Genomic DNA, 18,676 nt, shown 5'->3' on the forward strand with positions numbered 1-18,676 from the left:
CTCCCTAAGAGGGATGGGTGCACATTTCTTTCTTTTTTTTTTTTTTTTTAAAGATTTTAAAAATTTATTTATTTGATAGAGATCACGAGTAGGCAGAGAGGCAGGCAGAGAGAGAGGAAGGGAAGCAGGCTTCCTGCTGAGCAGAGAGCCTGATGCAGGGCTCGATCCCAGGACCCTGGGATCACAACCTGAGCCGAAGGCAGAGGCTTAACCCACTGAGCCACCCAGGCACCCCTGGGTTCAGATTTCTGTTCTGTAGCTTATTAGCTGTGCGATCTCTGGCATGTCACCTAACTACTCTCAGCCTGTAGAAGGGGATGATTAAAAAAAAAAAGAGATGATGCCAGCTCTTCTCAGGGTTGTGTGGATGAATGGAGGTCATGGTGTGAACCTGCCTGCCGTGTAGCAGGTGCTCAATAAAGGCTTATGATCCAAGCAATTTCAGCATCTCTCCTAATGTCAATAGTGGATCATGGCTTTGGACCCTTTGACCTAGAAGAGTGATGGCCAATCTCTTCTCCGTGGGCTTGGCTTGGCTTGGCATGGAAAGGGGGATGTCTTTACCTTTTGCTACTCTCATGCGAGGCTGGAAGCTTCTGTGGGGCAGGAACAGTCTCAGATCTACCATGCCAGTGGCTGGGGTGTAGTTAGCACTTAGGGGATGCTTCCTGGGTGACTGGTGTTTGAAACATGAATGGGGGTGGGCGCACACCTCAGGGGCCTGGGAGGTTATTACCAAAATGCGGATAATCCAGCCCATCCTCTCCCCTTTCCCACAGCTCGCCCTGAAGATGTTGGCACCAGCCTCTACTTTGTAAATGACTCCTTGCAGCAGGTGACCTTTTCCAGCTCCGTGGGGGTGGTAGTGCCCTGCCCGGCTGCGGGCTCGCCTAGCGCGGCCCTTCGATGGTACCTGGCCACAGGGGACGACATCTACGACGTGCCGCACATCCGGCATGTCCACGCCAACGGGACGCTGCAGCTCTACCCCTTCTCCCCCTCCGCCTTCAATAGCTTTATCCACGACAATGACTACTTCTGCACCGCGGAGAATGCGGCCGGCAAGATCCGGAGCCCCAACATCCGCGTCAAAGCAGGTAAGGGGCCGGCCACCTGCTCCCTGCGGGGTGGTGGGGGGACTCCGTCTGGAGGGCGGTTATGGGGGGCAGGCAGAGCCCCCCTTCTGGGGAGACATGGGTGCCATGCTGAGGGGGTGGTGTGGCAGAAGTTTGCCTCTCAGGGAGAGTTTTTGAGCCTTTTGGAATCTTAGCTCCTGTTTTACTGCGTGTCCTTAGTCAAAGAAAACACTTCTCCGTGTCTGTACTTTCTCCTCCGGGAAGCTGAGGCTGGTACCTGCCCCAGTCATTGCTCCTTGCGATGGTTAACCGAGACAGCGCTCCTTTCAATCCCGGGTTCATTTCAGGGCTTGATTCTAGGAAAACACACCCAGTTGAGTTTCTTTCTTTTAAACACCCTTTTATTGAAACATCTAAAGAAAAGGGCGCATATTATAAGTAGATCGCTTGGTGAATTTTCACCAGCTTTAATATCCAGATCAAGACACACAAGATCAGCATGTCAGAAGCCCACTTCATGCTCTTTTCTGTCACCATTCCCCTGGGGGAAACCATTGTCCTGACTTCTCACAATACAGGTGTTTGCCTATTTTTGTACTTTATATAAATGGAGTCCTACAGCAGGTATTTTCTTGAATCCTCTGTACACTATTGTGTTTGTGGGATTTGCCCCTGCTGCTGTGCCTTGTTGAATGGGGTTGTTCATTGTCATGGCTGTGTGGTATTCTATTGTTTGACTCTACCGTGTTTATTTATCCATTCTGCTGTTGATGGATCTTTGAGTAGACTCTGCCTCCCGAGAACAGGCATTTAGGTAAAATTCATGACGGAAAATTTGAGCAGTGAAGCATTTTGGTCTTCGGAAGGGCCGATGGAGGCCAGGAAGTAGGGGTTTCTCAGCTGTTGTCTTTCGAGAAAATAGAAAAGCTCATTTCTCAGGGCTAGGTCTGGAGTCCAGGGAGTGGCTTAGATCAGCTTCTCTTAATGAGGATGTCACGAAACACTGGTGTGTCGTCATCGTTTCCAAGGTGTGCCTTAAATCATAATGAAACACTGAAGTTTGGAGAACAGTTTTCTTAGTAGAGCTTTTTTGGGTGGGAGAGGACAGGTAGCATTTTAGCTAGCCCACTGTGACGGTGCCGGGCTCTGGGATGTCATCTTTCCTGGTGAGTGTTTTGGGGGAGAAGAGTAGGCTCTGGGGAAGGCCTCCCAACCTGCCTGCCAAGTGGCTGATCCTGCAAGTTCTCTGACTTCCAGGGTCCTTCTGCCTCAGGAGTGCCTCTCACAGGCCTGAGGTTCCAAGTAGCTAGGAATGGGTGTATACAGGGGTGAGGTGGGGCGGGCGCTCTTAATTTAAAGAGCTAGTCTTCCTCCTATTGGCTTGCTTTGAGGGGAGATGTGAGCTCTTGGAACCCAGGACCAACCCCAGGGTATCTCCTGGGGCTCCCCATGGAACTTCTTTTCAGGACTAGGTCCGTTGCTCTGACCCCCTCATACCACCAGGTGCTGAGCTGGGAGGCCCGAGGCTGGCGTTTGGTGCAGCTCTGGCCTCCAGCGCCTGGAGGATTGGGCTAAGAGGAAGTAACGTCCTATTTCCTGTTAAGTGCCTGTCACTGGGTTAGGACACAGTTTTCACAATAATCCCATAGAGTGTTTCTTAAAAGTGAGGGACTGAGACGAGGAGAGGGTACGTGGCTTGGCCAAGGGCCCACGGCCTGTGGGTCAGAGGTATCACTGGAATGACGAGCAACCTTCCTGCGGTGCTTCCCTGGGCCAGGCCTTCGACACGCTGCTATCACCATTGTTGTGTGTTACAGACGAGGAAACTGAGGCTCTGAAGGCCAACCAGCAGGGTTGCACAGCAGCTCAGAGGAGGAGGCAGGGGCTGCTGGCCAGCTCCTCACCTCTGGTCTCTGCCAGCTTGATGGGACTCTCCCAGGGGGTGCGCCCCCAAACCCCAGTTTTTTCTACTCTTTCACTTTGCTTCCCTCCTGTGTTCACTCCCCCTTGGCCTCTTGCCTGCTCCCCTCACATCCGCCGGCTGTGCCCCGCTCACACCCATGGAAGGCTAGACCACTGCCCCAAAGAACAGGCAGAGTGGCTCTCCCCTCCCCTCCCCTCCCCTTCCCTCCCCTCCCCTCTCCTCTGCTCCTCTCCTCTCCTCTCCCCCTTCTCTGTCTCTCCTCCCCCTCAGCTGTATCTCCTCCCCGGCATGTAACCCAGAGGCAGGGGAAGAAGAAAGGCCTGAGGAGGCTGGGCAGGGCTGGCCAGACTAGAGACACAGCCAATTAAGCGGCTCTTTATGAAGCCAGAGGGGCTGCAGGTGCACAGCCAGAGGGCCGCGGGGCCCTGAACATCACCCTGGCAACCGTGGCCGGGAGAGCAGGAGGGCACGCTGCCCAGGTGCCTGCTGAGGGACAAGGTCGGGAGGCAGTGGGGATCTGGATGCACCAGCGCTGCTTGGCAGAGGAGGGGTGGGAGGATGGAGTGAGCCCCAGAAGAGGCCAAGCAGAGGAGGACAAGGCAGAGGCAGAGGCCGAGGATGGCCCCTGGGCCCCACCTGCAAGGCCCAGACAGCCCACCCACCGGACCTGACTTGTAGACTGCAGGCAGGTGACTGTGTCCCTTGAAACTAGCCCTAGGACTGAGGCAGGGGGCCTCCACTGCATGTGCCGCAGAGAAGGAAGAGCTAGTTTTTGGAATCAGGGGCAAGCCTGGGGGTCAGGCTGTAGGCAGTGTCAGGAGGTAGGAGGAAACAGTAAGGATACTTTGTTTCAGAGAATCTTGGAGACCGTCCATTTTCAGAGTCAATCACAGTTTTAAATATTCTCTTCCATTCTCCTTATAAACCACCAAGCCCTTCCAGAAAGTTCCATGTGTCAACTACGTTTTTCCCAGGCCACCTTTCACGTTGATGTGGCACAAAATTCTGTGGTTGAGTCATGTGTCACAGTTCCTATTTTTGGCAAATGATGGTCACCATGCCCCAGCTGTTGCCACCACGGGCCCAGGAATAATGTAGGAAATCAAGTGTGGTTTCCTTAGAGGAATCCTATCGCATTTCCTCGTTACCTACATACCCTCTTGCTGGATGCGATCCCAATGTTGGAATTAGGTGCTACCCCAGGCCCCTCCAATCCAATGGTTTGTTAAATACTGAAATCACAAAGGTTTGAAGTTGGACTCACGGCCTTGCAGGGGACACTGGACGTTTCTGAGGGAGCAGGGAGGAGGTTGCTCAGGCAGGAGTAAGATCATGGCAGGAACGTCTGGGCTAGTTAAATGGGAGGTGGGGGAGGAGGTGTTGGGGGGCGAGGCCTGGGGCTGCTGAGGGACCTGAGGTGGCTCTCTGTTCCCTTCTTGGGCCTCCACTGTGTCGCAGTCTTGTGACACCCCCTTTCCTCACTCCCTCATCTCTCTGCAGTTTTCAGGGAACCCTACACCGTTCGGGTGGAGGATCAAAGGTCAATGCGTGGCAACGTGGCCGTCTTCAAGTGCCTCATCCCCTCTTCAGTGCAGGAATATGTTAGCGTTGTGTCCTGGGAGAAGGACACGGTCTCCATCATCCCAGGTAAGAAGCCCTGTGGGGCCGCGGCAGGCAGGGGTGCTGCGGGGCGGGGGAAGAGATGGAGTAGAGGTGCTGAGCTGGTTGTCGAGCTGAGCTCTTGAGGTTGGTTCTGGTGACTGATTCATTCTCAGTGTTCTGGTGACGCTTTGGCCCCAAAGCATCTCTGGTCTCGTCTTGGTATGTGGTACGTCTGTGCGGGTCAGTGAAACCCAGGTGCTGGGGGCCTCTGCTGGGTGTGCTGATGTCCCATCAGATAGAGGATGGATCCTACTCCCCCTAGAGAGTGGGACTCCCATCTTTCTGGCTCCTTGGTCTTTGCTTGCCATTGCTCTTTGCAGTGGGAGGTGAGGCTGGAAACCCCTTTAAAGTGAAGGGCTTCAAAGTCGGGGAGGGGAGCCGGGAGCTGGCGGTTTTCCGTGTTCCCGTGTGGAATGACTAGAGCTTGAGCACCGGACCAGACCTGAGTTTCATGTGTACAAGAGTCTTTTTTTTTCTTAAGTTGGCTGAAGATCCCGTTAGGATTCTAGTGGGCCTCGCCCTTGCCTGGTATTGGGGGATGAGGTTAGTACCATGTCGTAGGCTCACCTTGTTAGAGCAAACCTTCTGTTACTGGTTCCCTTTCCCTTCAACAGGAGGTCAGGTCTGGAAACCTTAAGAGAGGACCTCAAGTCCTCAAAATACCTCTTGGCCTCTCGTTACAAAATAGTGGGTTTTCTCCCCCCATGGCTCCAGCGTGACTGCCTTCATCTCAGCATCATCTGTGGACTCTCCTGTATTTTCTTCATTTCTCTGCGGAGGACCTTGGTTTTCCCTTTCTGTGAAACAGGGGAACTTGGCCAGGTGCTGAGCGCCCATGCAGCCTTGATGTCCCATCGTTGGTCAGACGGAATGATTCCAGCTGCCAGGTTTCCGGGTTAGCCGGGGGAGGCAGACGTCAATGCATCACACCTGTAAAGCTGGGGTTCTTAATCCTGCTACACCCCTGAGTCCCGGGGGAGCTCTTTGAAAAACACTGGTGCTTGGGACTGACCCCAAATCAGTATCTCCGGTGGAGAACCTGTGATCAGTGTTTTTAAAGCTCTTTCCACGGTTCCGACAACCTGGCTAGAAGAGTCCATACTTCGGCTTATTTACAGCCAACACCACAGGCTACTCTTCTGGAGACGTTAATTTGTGTTTTGCTCCTGGTACCTTTTCCTTCTCTCAGTTCCAAGCAGATGGCCAGGCTGTTATGTCTCCCGGTCTCAGAGCTCCTAGCAGGATGGGAATCCAGATCTACTTGAAGACAGCTGCTCTTCCTGCCTTTTGTAAAACCATAGGCTAATAGCAAAGGTTGGGATGGGTGTCCTGGCTGGGGAAGAGAGCCTCTGAGGACAAGGAACAAATGGGAGACAAACGAATCCCGGGGATGGGGAATGGGACTGTAGGCCGCTTAGTGGGTGCAGCTGGGCAAAGCGGTTGGCCCCCACCATTGGTGGCTGTGTGTGGCTCCACGAGGTCTGGGATGGGGGCCAGTGTTCTGCGTCCAGAGGAGGCATTAGGTGCACAGCCAAGACCCAAAGCGATCATGCAGGGAGGGACAACCGGGGTGGGGAGAGACCGCAGACCTTGGCACATCCCTGGGGGAAGCCCCAGTAATGAAGACTGAAGGTCCCACTTATAAAGAGTCAGATTGAAGGCACTTTGCAGAACATAAATGTGGTATTTCTTACACACTTGAGTTTATGGACTCAGAGTTATACTCATTAAAATATCATTAATTATTGGTAGTAGTATTAAATAACAATGATGATTATCTGAGTGCTTACTATATGCCAGGCAGTGGCTAAGAAACTTTCATGTATGATCTCATTTTGTCCTCATAAAAATCTGGACGTGTATTTTTTCCCTCCACTTTAGAGAAGAGGAAACTGAGGTTCCCAGGAGTCAAATCACTTCTTCTGGGTAATGGATCTATTAAGCAGGGGGCCAGGGCTTGAACTCGGATCTGTTCCTTCAACCTGTGCACTCCCCCGACACAGAACTGCTTCCCTGCACCATACAAATGTGTCCAGCAGAGCGTGACTCCAAGGCTTTAAATGTGTGCTCTAGATAAGGATGGCCTTGTCCTCAGGGAGGGGAAGAAGGTCAACATTGGATTTTAGGGAAGGTTTTGTGGGGTCGAGGTGGGTGCAGTGAGGAAGAGCCTGGACCCTGGCACCAGACTGTCTGGGCTGAGACCCAGCCCACTGCTTAACCAGCTGGGCAGGTCACTGGCCCCACAGTGCCTCAGTTTCCCCAACTGTAATAAAATGGGGATAATGATTGACCTACTTTATAGGGTTCGAGAAGTTAATCTATTCGGAAACATTCCTCGAACTCTGCCTGGTACATCTAGGACAGCTGTGGCTGTGATGATGATGATGGTGTATCCCTTTCTACTATGTCACGGGCTCCGTGTCCCCCATTAGACTGAATTTCCCAGGATGGAGCTGGCTGGTTTTCATACACACGTCTCTGGCTTCTGACACACCCACCCCCTTGCACGTGCAGGGCAGGTGCTCAGTCAGTGCTCCAGGGAGCATGGGTGGATGGTTGGAACCGTTCTGAAGGAATGTGGGAACAGCACTGACGTAAGGGTGAGCATGGTGGGTGCGGGATGGTACGAAGTCCAGCTTAAATGGGAGAGAAGGCGGGTTTACCTGGCTCCTGTGCCTAGGAGCTGGAGGCAGGGAGCTTCCCCAAGGCGAACCTTGTAGTTGGTGCTTCAGGGCTGTCTTTGATGTAAAGACACGGCTGGTGGCCCCAAAGGGCATAATTATCAGGGAAGCGGGCTTGACGATAATCTGCAGGGCTCTGGTCAACTTTGGCTCTCTAGCACCCCTCTCTTTCCTTTAGCCTTGGAGAATTTTCCTCCCCCACCCAACCTCCAGCACCATCCATAATCATTCTAGATCCTTCTACAGCTATGGTTTTCATCCAGGGACAGACTTCCCAAAGCACATGAATCCGACTGACACGTTCCCGGAGGAATGTGTGAGAACCAGAGACTGGAGTTTTGCTTCTCCGGGCTCTGGATGAGGGGCCAGAACGTGGGCTGCCACGCTGCCTGCTTTAATTTTGGAAAATGCAAATTGTTTATTGTTTTTTTTTTTTTTCCCCATAAAAATAGGATTCTCTGCCATCCATCTCACCCTGTACCCAGTGTGCATGTTGTCTGGGAGGCTGGATGGCAGCTTCTCACGGTGGGGGAAGATTTAATGGTTACGGAAGGATCAAGGAGCCCTTTATTTCCCCCTGACGCCTTAGGGTCAGCTTCTGGAGCAAAGAGAAAAGGTTGACTTTGATCTCTGGATGTGCAGGTCTGGGTTCAGATCCTCCACAGACCACGGGGCCAACAGGGGCAGGTGCTGGTGAGCCGGGGGAGGAATGGGAGGGCTTGTGGGTTACTCAGGGCCCCAGGACACATCTCCTGGGGGAGAGCAGATGCCCTGTGAGGCGGGGGCCCCTCCGAATGAGGAGCCTGCCCTTCAATGCCTCTCTCTGAGGGGGTTTGGAAGGAATTAAAGGCTTGGTGCCTAAAACAGCTCCGTGAGTTGGATATTTGTTCCCAGGCCAGCCTTCCTGGCTGTCTACACTGGGGAGGGGCAGGGGAGCCTCCCTGCTGAAACTCTAAGCAGCATTTTGACTGTGCTTTCCCCAGGGAGAGGCTGGAGAGACCAACATGCAACGTTTCCCAAAATGGTACTTTCCCCAGAGCTACTTACTACACGAGCCCCTTTCTCCCCCTGCCTTTCCCCTCCTCCAAGTTGGTCCTCTTCCTTCCATTGGGCTATTTAAGGATGTAAGAGCCCAGAACCTCTCACCTATGATCTGGCAGACTCCTACCCTTTACTTCTCTCCTGGGGGTCTTGGTCTTGAGGAGAACCGGCTCTCCAGAGTGGGTGGGGTGGGGGGAAGAGGGCAAAGGGCGTGCACAAACATAAATAAAAATTAAGGCCTCCAGTGAAGCCGAGATGTGGTTTAATTTCCCATCTGCATGATCACCATTACAATGCATGTTATTGGATATAAAGATAAATCCGGCCCTGTTCCTAATAGCTTTTAATTTCCACCAGACCTGATTATATCGATGCGGGCTCCTTGTGGGAGTTTCCCAGCATGCTCTTCACCAGCATCCTGACTGGCTCTCTTGGCCCCAGAGGGGAATTTTGGACACTGCTCAGATGCGGGCCAGATGTGTCTGCTGGTGCTCTGGAAGACTAAGCCTGGATCAGCTCCCTCATCTATGAGGATGGGGCTCTGGAACGCTGGGTTGTCATCAGGCCCTGCCTGGGCTGGAAGCCCTGTGAGTTGGGGGTGGGGGTGGGGGTGGGGAGAAACAGGGGCAAGGGTGAATCTGGTCAGAGGGGTCCTTTCTGGCTAGTGGGCAGTGCTCCTGGACCGTAGCCCACCTTCACCTGGGGAGAGAGCCTGTGAGCCCACCTCCCTGATTGTCCCCAGAGTGCCAAGTTGTTCCTGTGTTTTCACACCTGTTTTCACTTGATCCTGCTATCCCCTCTGTACCCATCCCTCTTCTCCTTATTGATACCCTACTCCTCTTTTGTCCTTTAAACTTGGTCCACATGTGTCGCCTTCCAGGAGACCTTGCATAAGCCTGCTGGCAGAACTGACTGCTTCTCTGGTTCCATTCCCAGCGCGCTCCCGTCATTTCCTCTTACGTGATAGGTGGTGATTTCTGTCTGCCTGCTGCAGGGGTGTACACAGCTGTATCTTTTCCATCTCTTTATCCCCAGGGCCTTCGTAGCACCTGTCATAGCATAATAATAATAAGATTAATGATAATATCTATCATGTATTGAGACCTAAATTATCTCTAATCCTCACAATAACCCTTTAAGAGAGAGAACATTTTTTGTTTTGTTGGGTCTTTTCTCATTTTATAAATGAGGACATTGAAGCTGGGGGAAATTAAGCAACTTACCTAAGGTCATGTGGCTTGTCAAGGCTGTGGCCTGGGTTTGAACCGGGCTCCTCTAGGCACCTCTGCGTTCTGCTGCCTCAGAGCAGGCTTCTCACTGAGAATGGACTGTCCTCAGGTCCTCACAGGGGAGGAGCTCCTGTCCCTGTCTCCTGCACTTGCCTGGGGACAGACATGTGTCCCCGGTCCTTGCACTGACCTTTGGCTGTGTGTTCAGTGACCAGAGGCTCTGGCTTTTCTGAAGGGCCACAGATCTCCAGCTGAAAGATCTGGGAACAAAACAGCCATTCTAACAAGAAGGCTTTATTGGGCACCGGCTCTGTTTTTGGCCCAGTGGGAGACACAAAGACCGTCCTGATCAGGGAGTTTAGGATTCCGTTCATGTCGTCAGCTCCGATGGGCAGAGACGGATAATCTCAACACAGTAAACAATCACATACGGTCTTGGTTTGCTTTGGAATGCAGATTCAACGTATTAATTGCATTTTGCTCGGGCTGATACGGAGACTACCTCAGATCCCATATGTCTACACCAACTTGGACGGGGGATGGCGCAGATAGGAGCGAGCTGGGTGCTGCCTGGAAACCAGTTTGGATGCTTCTAGACCACAAGCGGATGGAGTCAGGGACTGTTAGAGCTGGAAGGGCTCTGGAGGTCCTGGGGCACAGCCTCCACACTTACTGATAAACCCAGGTCAAGACCGAGGTGCTCTCGGGCTCCCCTTCTCTCCTGACATTCTTAGGGCATGCTATTTTATCTGCTCATGGGGTGCTTTGCTTTTACTCTCAGACTTCGTTCTTTGTCTATCGAAAACCTACCCATCTTTCAAAGTCTGGTTCAAATACCACTTTTTCCATGATGTCTTTCCGATTTCTGCTATGAATGGATTGAAAAATCACCCTGATTAACCTTCTTCGAGGGGGATCCTTTTGTGAACTCTCTCCGGACTTTCTTGGTTCCTTGCTCAAGGCAATAACTGTGTTTTGTCCTGTAATATTTGAAATCTGTGTTATCCCCATTCCAGGAATATAGAACCAGCAAGGGCAGACGCTGTATTTTCTGCAGGCCCCTCTCCCCTCCAGTCTCACTAAAGATGATTAACGATGATGACGCAATGCCAGTCTCTCCCCCAACTGAGTGCTCATGTGGCAGGGAGGAAGGCATTACAGGGTTTAAGGTGCGCAGTCCTTGGTCTTTATTTCATGGAACTGCTCCAGAGTGACCCAGAGAGATGGTTTCTGTGGGTTCCCTCTGTGATGCTCTGCTGTGTGATGCAAAGTTGGGGGATCTCTGTGGTTCGCCTGGGGGACTCAGTCTGTTAAGCATCTGCCTTCGGCTCAGGTCACGATCCCAGGGTCCTGGGATTGAGCTTCTCCCTCTGCCCCCTCCCTGCTCATGCTCACTCTCATTGTCTCTCTTTCATTTCTTTTTCTCTCTCTCAAATAAGTAAATAGAACCTTAAAATATATATATATATATTTTTAAATAATCAGGGCTCTCCTTTCTTGGCTCTTTAGGGCCATAGAGAAAAGGGGTTGGGATGGTTATCTGGGCTAACATGAAGAAAATAGTGGCCTCAAGGCAATTTAACCAATGGGGTTTGGACTCCTGCTGGGTGATGGACATGGGGTCAGGCCTTGCAGAAGAGTTGCACTTGCCCGTGACCTGCTTGTTCCCTTCAGCAGCTCCAGGGTAGGGACTGTGGTACCATCCCTCGAAGAGGATGAGCCATGATGCTTTCTGATGGCGGCCCTGTGAGGCCTCCTGAGGGGGAGGGAGGCCAACAGTCGAGTCTTGGAATCCAAGGGCCATGAGGGCAGAAAGCGTGCTTCGGGTGGAGGTGGCAGCAGGGTCAAAGGCAGGCAAGGTGGCGGAGGATGGGGTGATTTGGAGGGTAGGTGAGGTGCTGAGAGCAGTCTGAAAAAGATGCCGAGCCATGAAGGTCCTGCCAGTTCTAGAAAAAGAAAAAAAAAAAAAAAGTATGTGTGGAGGGGAGATACGATAATAATGACTCGTACTCGTTAAACCCTTCCTCTGTTGCCAGGCTCTGTTCTAAGCGTTCTCTGTGTTCAGCTCATTTGGTCTCACTGCAATCTGATGAGGGGTTATTACTCCCCCATTTCAGAGATGAACAAACTGAGCCTCAGTGAAAATAAGCGAAGTGCCTAAAGTTAGTAAGTGGTAGAGCCACAGCTTACCCTGATGCATTCAGACTCCACTGTGTGTGCTCCGAAGCACGACATTCTATCACCTTGCGAAAACTTGACACGCAAAAATGTATTTTTAAAAACTGCTGCAAATCCACAAGGAGAGGATGACCTGATAGAAAACCGGGTAACAGATGGGAGCAAACAGTTGACAGACGAGGAGGGACGCAGTGAAAAGAAGGCAGACTGTGGTCTGCTAGTCCTAATTGGTGCTCTTGAGTGAGTTATTTTCATAAGCCTCAGTTTATTCCTCTGTGAAATGGGGATAATGGATCCTGTGCACAGAATCCTTTGGGTGGAAATCAGGCCTCTGCAGAGACTTGGATTCTCAGGTGGAGAAGGAGTCGCCTAGACATAGGTGGGAAATGACTCCCCAGGTTCATGAAGTTGTCTAGCCTTGGGCCACGTTGGGCACTGGGCTGCTGGCAGAACGTGAGATGCTGAGAAGGCTGTGTGGGACTAGGGCTAGATAGAGGCCACTGAGGCAGTTTTAACTCCAACAGTCCACGATGGTATTTGCATAATGAGGGAAACAAATGACCGAGACATTGACATTGAGGTATTCATCTCTGAATTCATTTGTGCCTTGCCCCGTACCTGATAAAAATTATGTTGCAGGAAGGAACGAAGGCCTGTGGTTTGGTGCCAACACAGCGAAGATCCCTTCTACAGACTGCCTGGTCTAGTCTCAGCGTGCTCAAACTCTGGCTCAGTAACAACTAGTATCTCCTAGAATCCGCCATCCAGTGTAGGAAGTGCGTTGCACGCTCTCCGTGGAGAACCCCCATCACCTTCCCTGCTTTACAGGCGAGGAAGCAGGTGCAGTGAGGCTAGGGGTCCTGCCAGCAGGTATCTGGATGTGCTCTCATTCAATTCTCCTCTTCACTCTGTGAGGCAGGCCTGCCACTCCCATTCTTAGGTATAAAGGAAATGAGATTCAGAGAGGCCAAGCAATTTGCTCCAGGTCACGCAGCATTTCCGTGGCAGAGCCTACCGCTTGAACCCAGAGCCAAGCCCTTTTCCTCTAACAGGCTTTCATGCCTCCAGCCTAAGGGCTGTCTCAGGGCCGCTAGGCAATTATTGCTTTCCATACCAAGCCAGCTGCAGAGAGGAAAAAACAGCCGGCCCTTAATTTTGTTGTTGTTTGTTTCTTGTCTGCTTTGATGGGGAAGGGGCATCAGATTCAGACAGCCTTAATGTATTCCTTGGGGTGCAGAGAGAAAATCCTACCTTCTCAAGCCGTAAACCAGCCTTTACAGGTTCGAGATGACAGGGAGAGCTTCAGAATCAGCAGAGAAATTCTCTCCCTAGTCGAGGGCCCGGAAGGAGATGATAATCATGGTGATGATCATGGTTAGTAGGAAAAAAGTGATCACTTACTAAGCTCTTAGGTGATCTGTGCTTTTCAGGAGTCATTTTCTGGAATCCCCCGAGTGTCCTGTATAGCGGCTGCCATTATGAGCTCCGTTTTGCAGGCGAGAAGCCTGACGTACAGTGAGCTCAGTCACCTGCTCGAGGCCACAGAGTGAGGAGCCGAGCCCAGAGCTGTTTGGTGTCAGTTCTTGGAGATGACTTGGGGCACCTCTCAAACCGTACCCTACGGTCTCTGTCACCTTTTCTCTGTGTGGAGCTCTCTGGTTTATAAAGCCCATTGGCAGGCATCATCTCAGCGAATCTTTCAATTCCATCTGAGGGGGCCATATTCTTAACCTCGCCTTACAGACGGGGAAACCAAAGCTTCTGGGGGGGATCGCGAGGCCTGCCCAAGGTCACCCAGCCAGGAAGGGCAGACGCAGGAACTCCAGTCAGACGCCTGCCCCTCAGAGGCCCGTGAGACCCCACCCGGACCGCATGCCCGCAGTTCCCCGGTCCCCCTTCCAGTCTCCCGGCAGGCAGGCTGCTCTGCAGTTGCACGCCAGTTGGTTGGTTCCAGAACCATCCGCCACGGCTCCGCAGTCGAGCAAAATTGTCTGTGTTCACAGGTGCCTCTGGCGGTGTGTGCATGTGTCGTGTTTTGCTTTTCCATTTAGTTCATGGCAGGTGCCGCATTTCCAGAGCGCCCACTGGGTGAATTTCCGCAGACTTAAGACAATTGCAGGCAAACGCTTTGCCCTGAGATCACGCCGTGGCAGTGGACATGGAGCAAGCGTCATTGTTTGGTTAAGTTGGCACCTCTGTAAGTTACCCTGAAATCAGAGCGGGATTCTTTATAGAAGGTTATCCTACACATAAATCATCATTAGACCACCTCATTTTTGTTTAATGCCTACCTAACTGTGCTGTAGTCTAAAAATGTGTGTTTAGTGAAGTCAAGGGTTGCAGGGAAATTATAGGGTTTTCAAAAACCCATTTGCTTTGCTGGTGTTCACATCAGAATCAATCTTGCCTTTCGTTCTCAATCTCATTGCAAACATGCAGCATTGCTCGCCGAATTCTGGCATTTAATGTAGGGTAGCATTTATTCAGAAGAAACCAACGGTGCTTACAGAATGGGAGAGCTATGTATAGATGGCGATTCCTGCCAAGCCTGTGATTTTGAACTCTGTTGCGTATCAATGAGACCTCATGGCCAGGACCTGAGCCGCGTGGGGACAGGGCTGCAGTAGCGAGCAGGGGCCGGCACTAGGGAGCTGTGGAAGGAGAGTTTGTGTCCCCTGATGCCACCAGCTTTGCTGCAACCCCTCCCCTCCGCACACAGTAGGTTCTCTGCTGTGGTCTGCTGAAAGCCTGCCAGGGACACCAAAGGGGGCAGGGGCTGACCCTGACACTTGGACTCGGAAGGGTGTGGCTCTGTGGCTGCTCATCCAGCCCTCGTTTGCTCTCTTCCTGGGGGAGCAAAGCAGAATGGGTGTCGGCTCTGGCCTGGGAGACCTGCTCCACTTACTCCCCGTGGGACCCTAGGGTCCTTTTAGCTCTCCAAGCCTTACTTTCAGTGGCTGTGCAGATGAGAAGTTAGATACTTCTCCTAGGTGGAGAAAATAGATTTTCTGGGGATAGTTAGAGTGTTTCTAGATAGATGTGGCTTTGGGGTGTTTTTTGTTTGTTTGTTTTTTACAACCTTTATGTGTAGTTGTCCGCTTTGGTTTCTGTGGATCAGACACAGGAGAACCATTCCAGGATTAGTCATCTCCTCCAGGCCCCAGGAGGTCTCCATGCGGACAGAGTGAGTAGGTGGGAGCACCGAGGTATGAGTCAATAGGAGCCAAGCCGGGGTCTCCTGACAATGGGGGTCACTTGGCCTTCAGGGCTGGGTGCATAAGGCCAGGATATCGAGGAGACAGGGGCAGGGGCAGGCTACTTCTCCAGAAGGCTAAGTCCAAACCCTAACATGATGTTGGCTTCTGTGGCCTAGTCGGCATCTTGCCATGTGCCTTTGTCTGCTGAAGCCTGTCTTTCTCAGTGTGGAGTGCTGAGCTGGTAGAGCCAGGAACAGTCTTTTGCCTCCGGAATGGTAGTGGGGGGCTCAGAGGCTGGCACCAAGTCTTCTAAGTTGGAAGCACTTTCGTCTCACACCGGAGACTTCTCCCCCCAGGTCAGGGCCAGAACATACCTGAACAACCACGTCTTTAGGAACTTGGACTCTCCTTTGTGGAGCAGATGAGAGAGTGGAAGACAGAAGCCTGTGACAGTGAATGGCAGTGGAGGGGGCGGGGTGGGAAGTGGAGTCTGGGTTTTGAGTTCAGTTACGAAGGGCACTGGAGTTGACCTCTGTGTGGTGGTCTGTGGGGCTCTCTGTAAAGGAATCCCTTCTGAGAGCATATGGCTGGGGCCCTCTTCACCACCCCTCGGAGTGGGACACAGAAAGGAAAAGGCTTGTGTCTGGAGCATTCCAGAGCCTGTTTTTACTGACACAAGTGTGGAGAGGCCGTGGTCCCTGTTCACAGCCTGCACCCGGGAAAAGGCACAGGCTCCATCGGGCGGTAGAGGACAGTGCCGTGTCTTGTGTTGGCTTCATCCCCTGAATCTGTCTAAATGGCCGTATTGGCGTAAGCCACAATCAGTGGTTGCGTTTTCAGTTCATTATTTAATTGAGCAAATGTTTTTTGAGCGCTTCCTGTGCACAAGATGCCGTTATGTAGACAGGGATTCCCAAGGGTCTTTGCTTGAGGCTCTCAAGCGACTTGGAGAAATTGCTCTTATTACTCACCAAAGAAACGAATTTTAATCAAACTGTATACGTGTGTGTGTGTGTATAAAGAGTGTGTATGATATAATTTGTGCATATTGAATGTGTACCTATATGTGCTCATACACTCACACTCAGTTTTGGTTTGTTTTTTTTTTAAAGGTATCTGGTTTTATTTGTTTATTTGACAGAGATCACAAGTAGGCAGAGAGGCAGGTAGAGAGAAAGGAAGGGAAGCAGGCTCCCTGCTGAGCAGAGAGCCCGATGCGGGGCTCGATCCCAGGATCCTGGGATCATGACCCGAGCCGAAGTTAGAGGCTTTAACCCACTGAGCCACCCAGGTGCCCCTCACACTAGTTTTTTAAGTTTTTATTTAAATTCCAGTTTAACGTACAGTGTGATATTAGTGTCGGGTGCACAATGTGGTGATTCTACACCTGGCGTCAACAAGGACCCTCTGTAATCCCCGTCACCTGTTTCCCCCCCCAAGTCCCTCCCCTCTGGTGACCCCCAGTTTACTCTCTATAGTTAAGAGTCTGTTGCTTCGTTCACCTCTCTCTCTCTCTCTGTCCCTTTACTTGTTTTGTTTCTTAAATTCCGCATATGAGTGAAATCATTTGGTATTTGTCTTTCTGTGCCTGACTTATTTCACTTAGCATTATCCATTCTAGCTCCATCCATGTGGTTACAAATGGCAGGATTTCGTTCATTCTTATGGCTGAGTACCATGCCATATTGTGTGTGTGTGAGTGTATCACCTCTTCTCTATCTGACCTCTCTCATTGGACACCTGGGCTGCTTCCATAACCTGGCTTTTGTGGATAATGCTGCTATGAACATCGGGGTCCATGTTTCCCTTTGAATGAGTGTTTTTTCACCCATTGGGTAAATGCCCAGTAGTGCGATTGCTGGGTCGTGTGTTTCTGAGGAACCTCCATACGGTTGTCCAGAGTGGCTGCCCCAGCTTACATTCCCACCAACAGTTCGAGAAGGTTCTCCTTTCTCTGCGTCCTCGTCAACACCTGTTGTCTCTTGTGTTTCTGATGTTAGCCGTTCTGACAGGTGTGAGGTGGTACCTCATGGTGGTTTTGATGCATGTTTCCCTGGTGATGAGTGGTTGGGCATCTTCTCGTGTGTTCATATTCACAGTTCTTGCCTCTGGAAAGAGGAGACTCACTCTCCTGTGTAGACCCCCCCCCCACAGAAGCACCCCAGAGCAGACACCCAAGGCAGACCCTTGACCCACTGCCTCTGGGGAAGGGCATCAGCCTAGGAACATCTAGCTCAGGAGTGGGCGAGTGCACAGATCTTGGCCTTTTCTCCAGAACAGAGGACAGTTGCCTATTCCCCTGTTCGTGTTCTGGGCAGGACTGAGGGTGAACTAGGTGTTCTGAGTTTTATGGAAAGCCTGGGCTCAGTTGATGTTTGATGAGGACTGTGAGGTGCGGCGTAGGAAGGGTGGGCAGGGGCCTGAAAGAGAGAGCAACCCCGAGCCTGCCTCAGAGAGGCCTGCTGCCTAACAGACAGGTGAGCCTGGGACACAGGTGACCCCGACATGAGGCAGAGTGTGATCAGGGCCCAGGAGAGACACAGCCCCTGGGGGCTCTGAGGCGGGGAGCCCTGTCTGGTGTGGTGACAGCAGGTGCCACATAAGAAGTGGCATTTCCCATGGGTCCTGCAGAATGGATTGTTTTGGCAGGCTGCACTCCTACAAGGGAGAATGTTCTAGACCTGTCGACGCTCAACTTGAGTCACCTGGGGAACTTTTAGAAAACGCTGTCCAGGCCCACCCCAGACAATTAAGTCCAGATCTCTGGAGGGTCAGACCCAGTCGTCCGTATTTGTGACATTCCCCTAGGTGATTCTGGGGAGCGGCTGGGTTGCAAACCCTTTGCTCTGCATCCAGGAGGCTGCAGGGGTAAAGTCCTGGGGTGCTGAGAACAAAGCTGCGTGCTCTTCGGGGAAGCAGCCTGGCTTGGCTGGAGCACAGGATACACTCAGGGCTGGGCAGTAATTGAGGCCATCCTGAGCTGAATGTGATTAAATGGTAATGGGGACCCCGGGAAGATTTTGAGCAGGGAAATGGTCTGGACTTTGGGGAGTGGGTCTTCAGTGATGAAGGGGCTTCCCAGAAACACGAAGATCGTCTGTCTCTGTCTCTTGGAGTCTAAGTCTGCCCTTGACTTTCCCAGGAATTATCACTGGGCATCCTTCAGGCAGGCGGGTGGGCCTCAGAGTGTCAGCAGCACAGGGAATAAGGACAAGCTAAACAGTCTCTTTTGATAATATTAGTGAGTTAAACTTGTGCTTTTACAGTTCACACACACTTTATATGTGTTATACTCAGCCTCTCGTAAGGTTTCTGTGCAGCATGGACTGGTCACCCCCATTTCAGAGGTGCAAACCGGGGCTCAAAGAATTTCCGTGACTTTGCAGTGCTCCCCCGTCAGTTCCTCTGGTACTCCGGGATGCGCTGCGGGCCAGAGCGTTCAGCGTCTGGACGGTGGGCCAGACGCAAACCCAGGCACGGTGGCAGATGTGACGTCACGTCTGAAAGACTGAATATCTTTTCTGTCTCCCACGGTCTGTGGCCCATGGTGAATGGGCAGAAACTTGTCTGCACCAGCAGTTATACGAGTGAATACGGTGATAACAGGAGGAGTCCCAAGGCTAGAAAGGAGGGTCCGAGTGGGAGGTGAGGCCACGCTGTGCGGAGAGCCTGGGTGCCACACCTGCTT

At 51.9% G+C, this 18,676-nt stretch overlaps 1 protein-coding gene across 1 annotated transcript in view; it reads left to right on the forward strand.

Moving 5' to 3' along the window:
- LOC111153828 (DS cell adhesion molecule like 1) overlaps positions 1–18,676 on the forward strand; it is a 339,620-nt gene that overhangs the window by 14,938 nt on the left and 306,006 nt on the right. The window contains exons 2-3 of the mRNA XM_022513083.1: positions 780–1,097; positions 4,501–4,647. Coding sequence (XP_022368791.1) covers positions 780–1,097; positions 4,501–4,647 — 465 coding nt within the window. The remainder of the gene's footprint in view (positions 1–779; positions 1,098–4,500; positions 4,648–18,676) is intronic.

Source organism: Enhydra lutris, unplaced genomic scaffold (assembly GCF_002288905.1).
Source record: "Enhydra lutris kenyoni isolate GAN:26980312 unplaced genomic scaffold, ASM228890v2 scaffoldscaffold34, whole genome shotgun sequence".
NCBI classification, from domain to species: domain Eukaryota; kingdom Metazoa; phylum Chordata; class Mammalia; order Carnivora; family Mustelidae; genus Enhydra; species Enhydra lutris.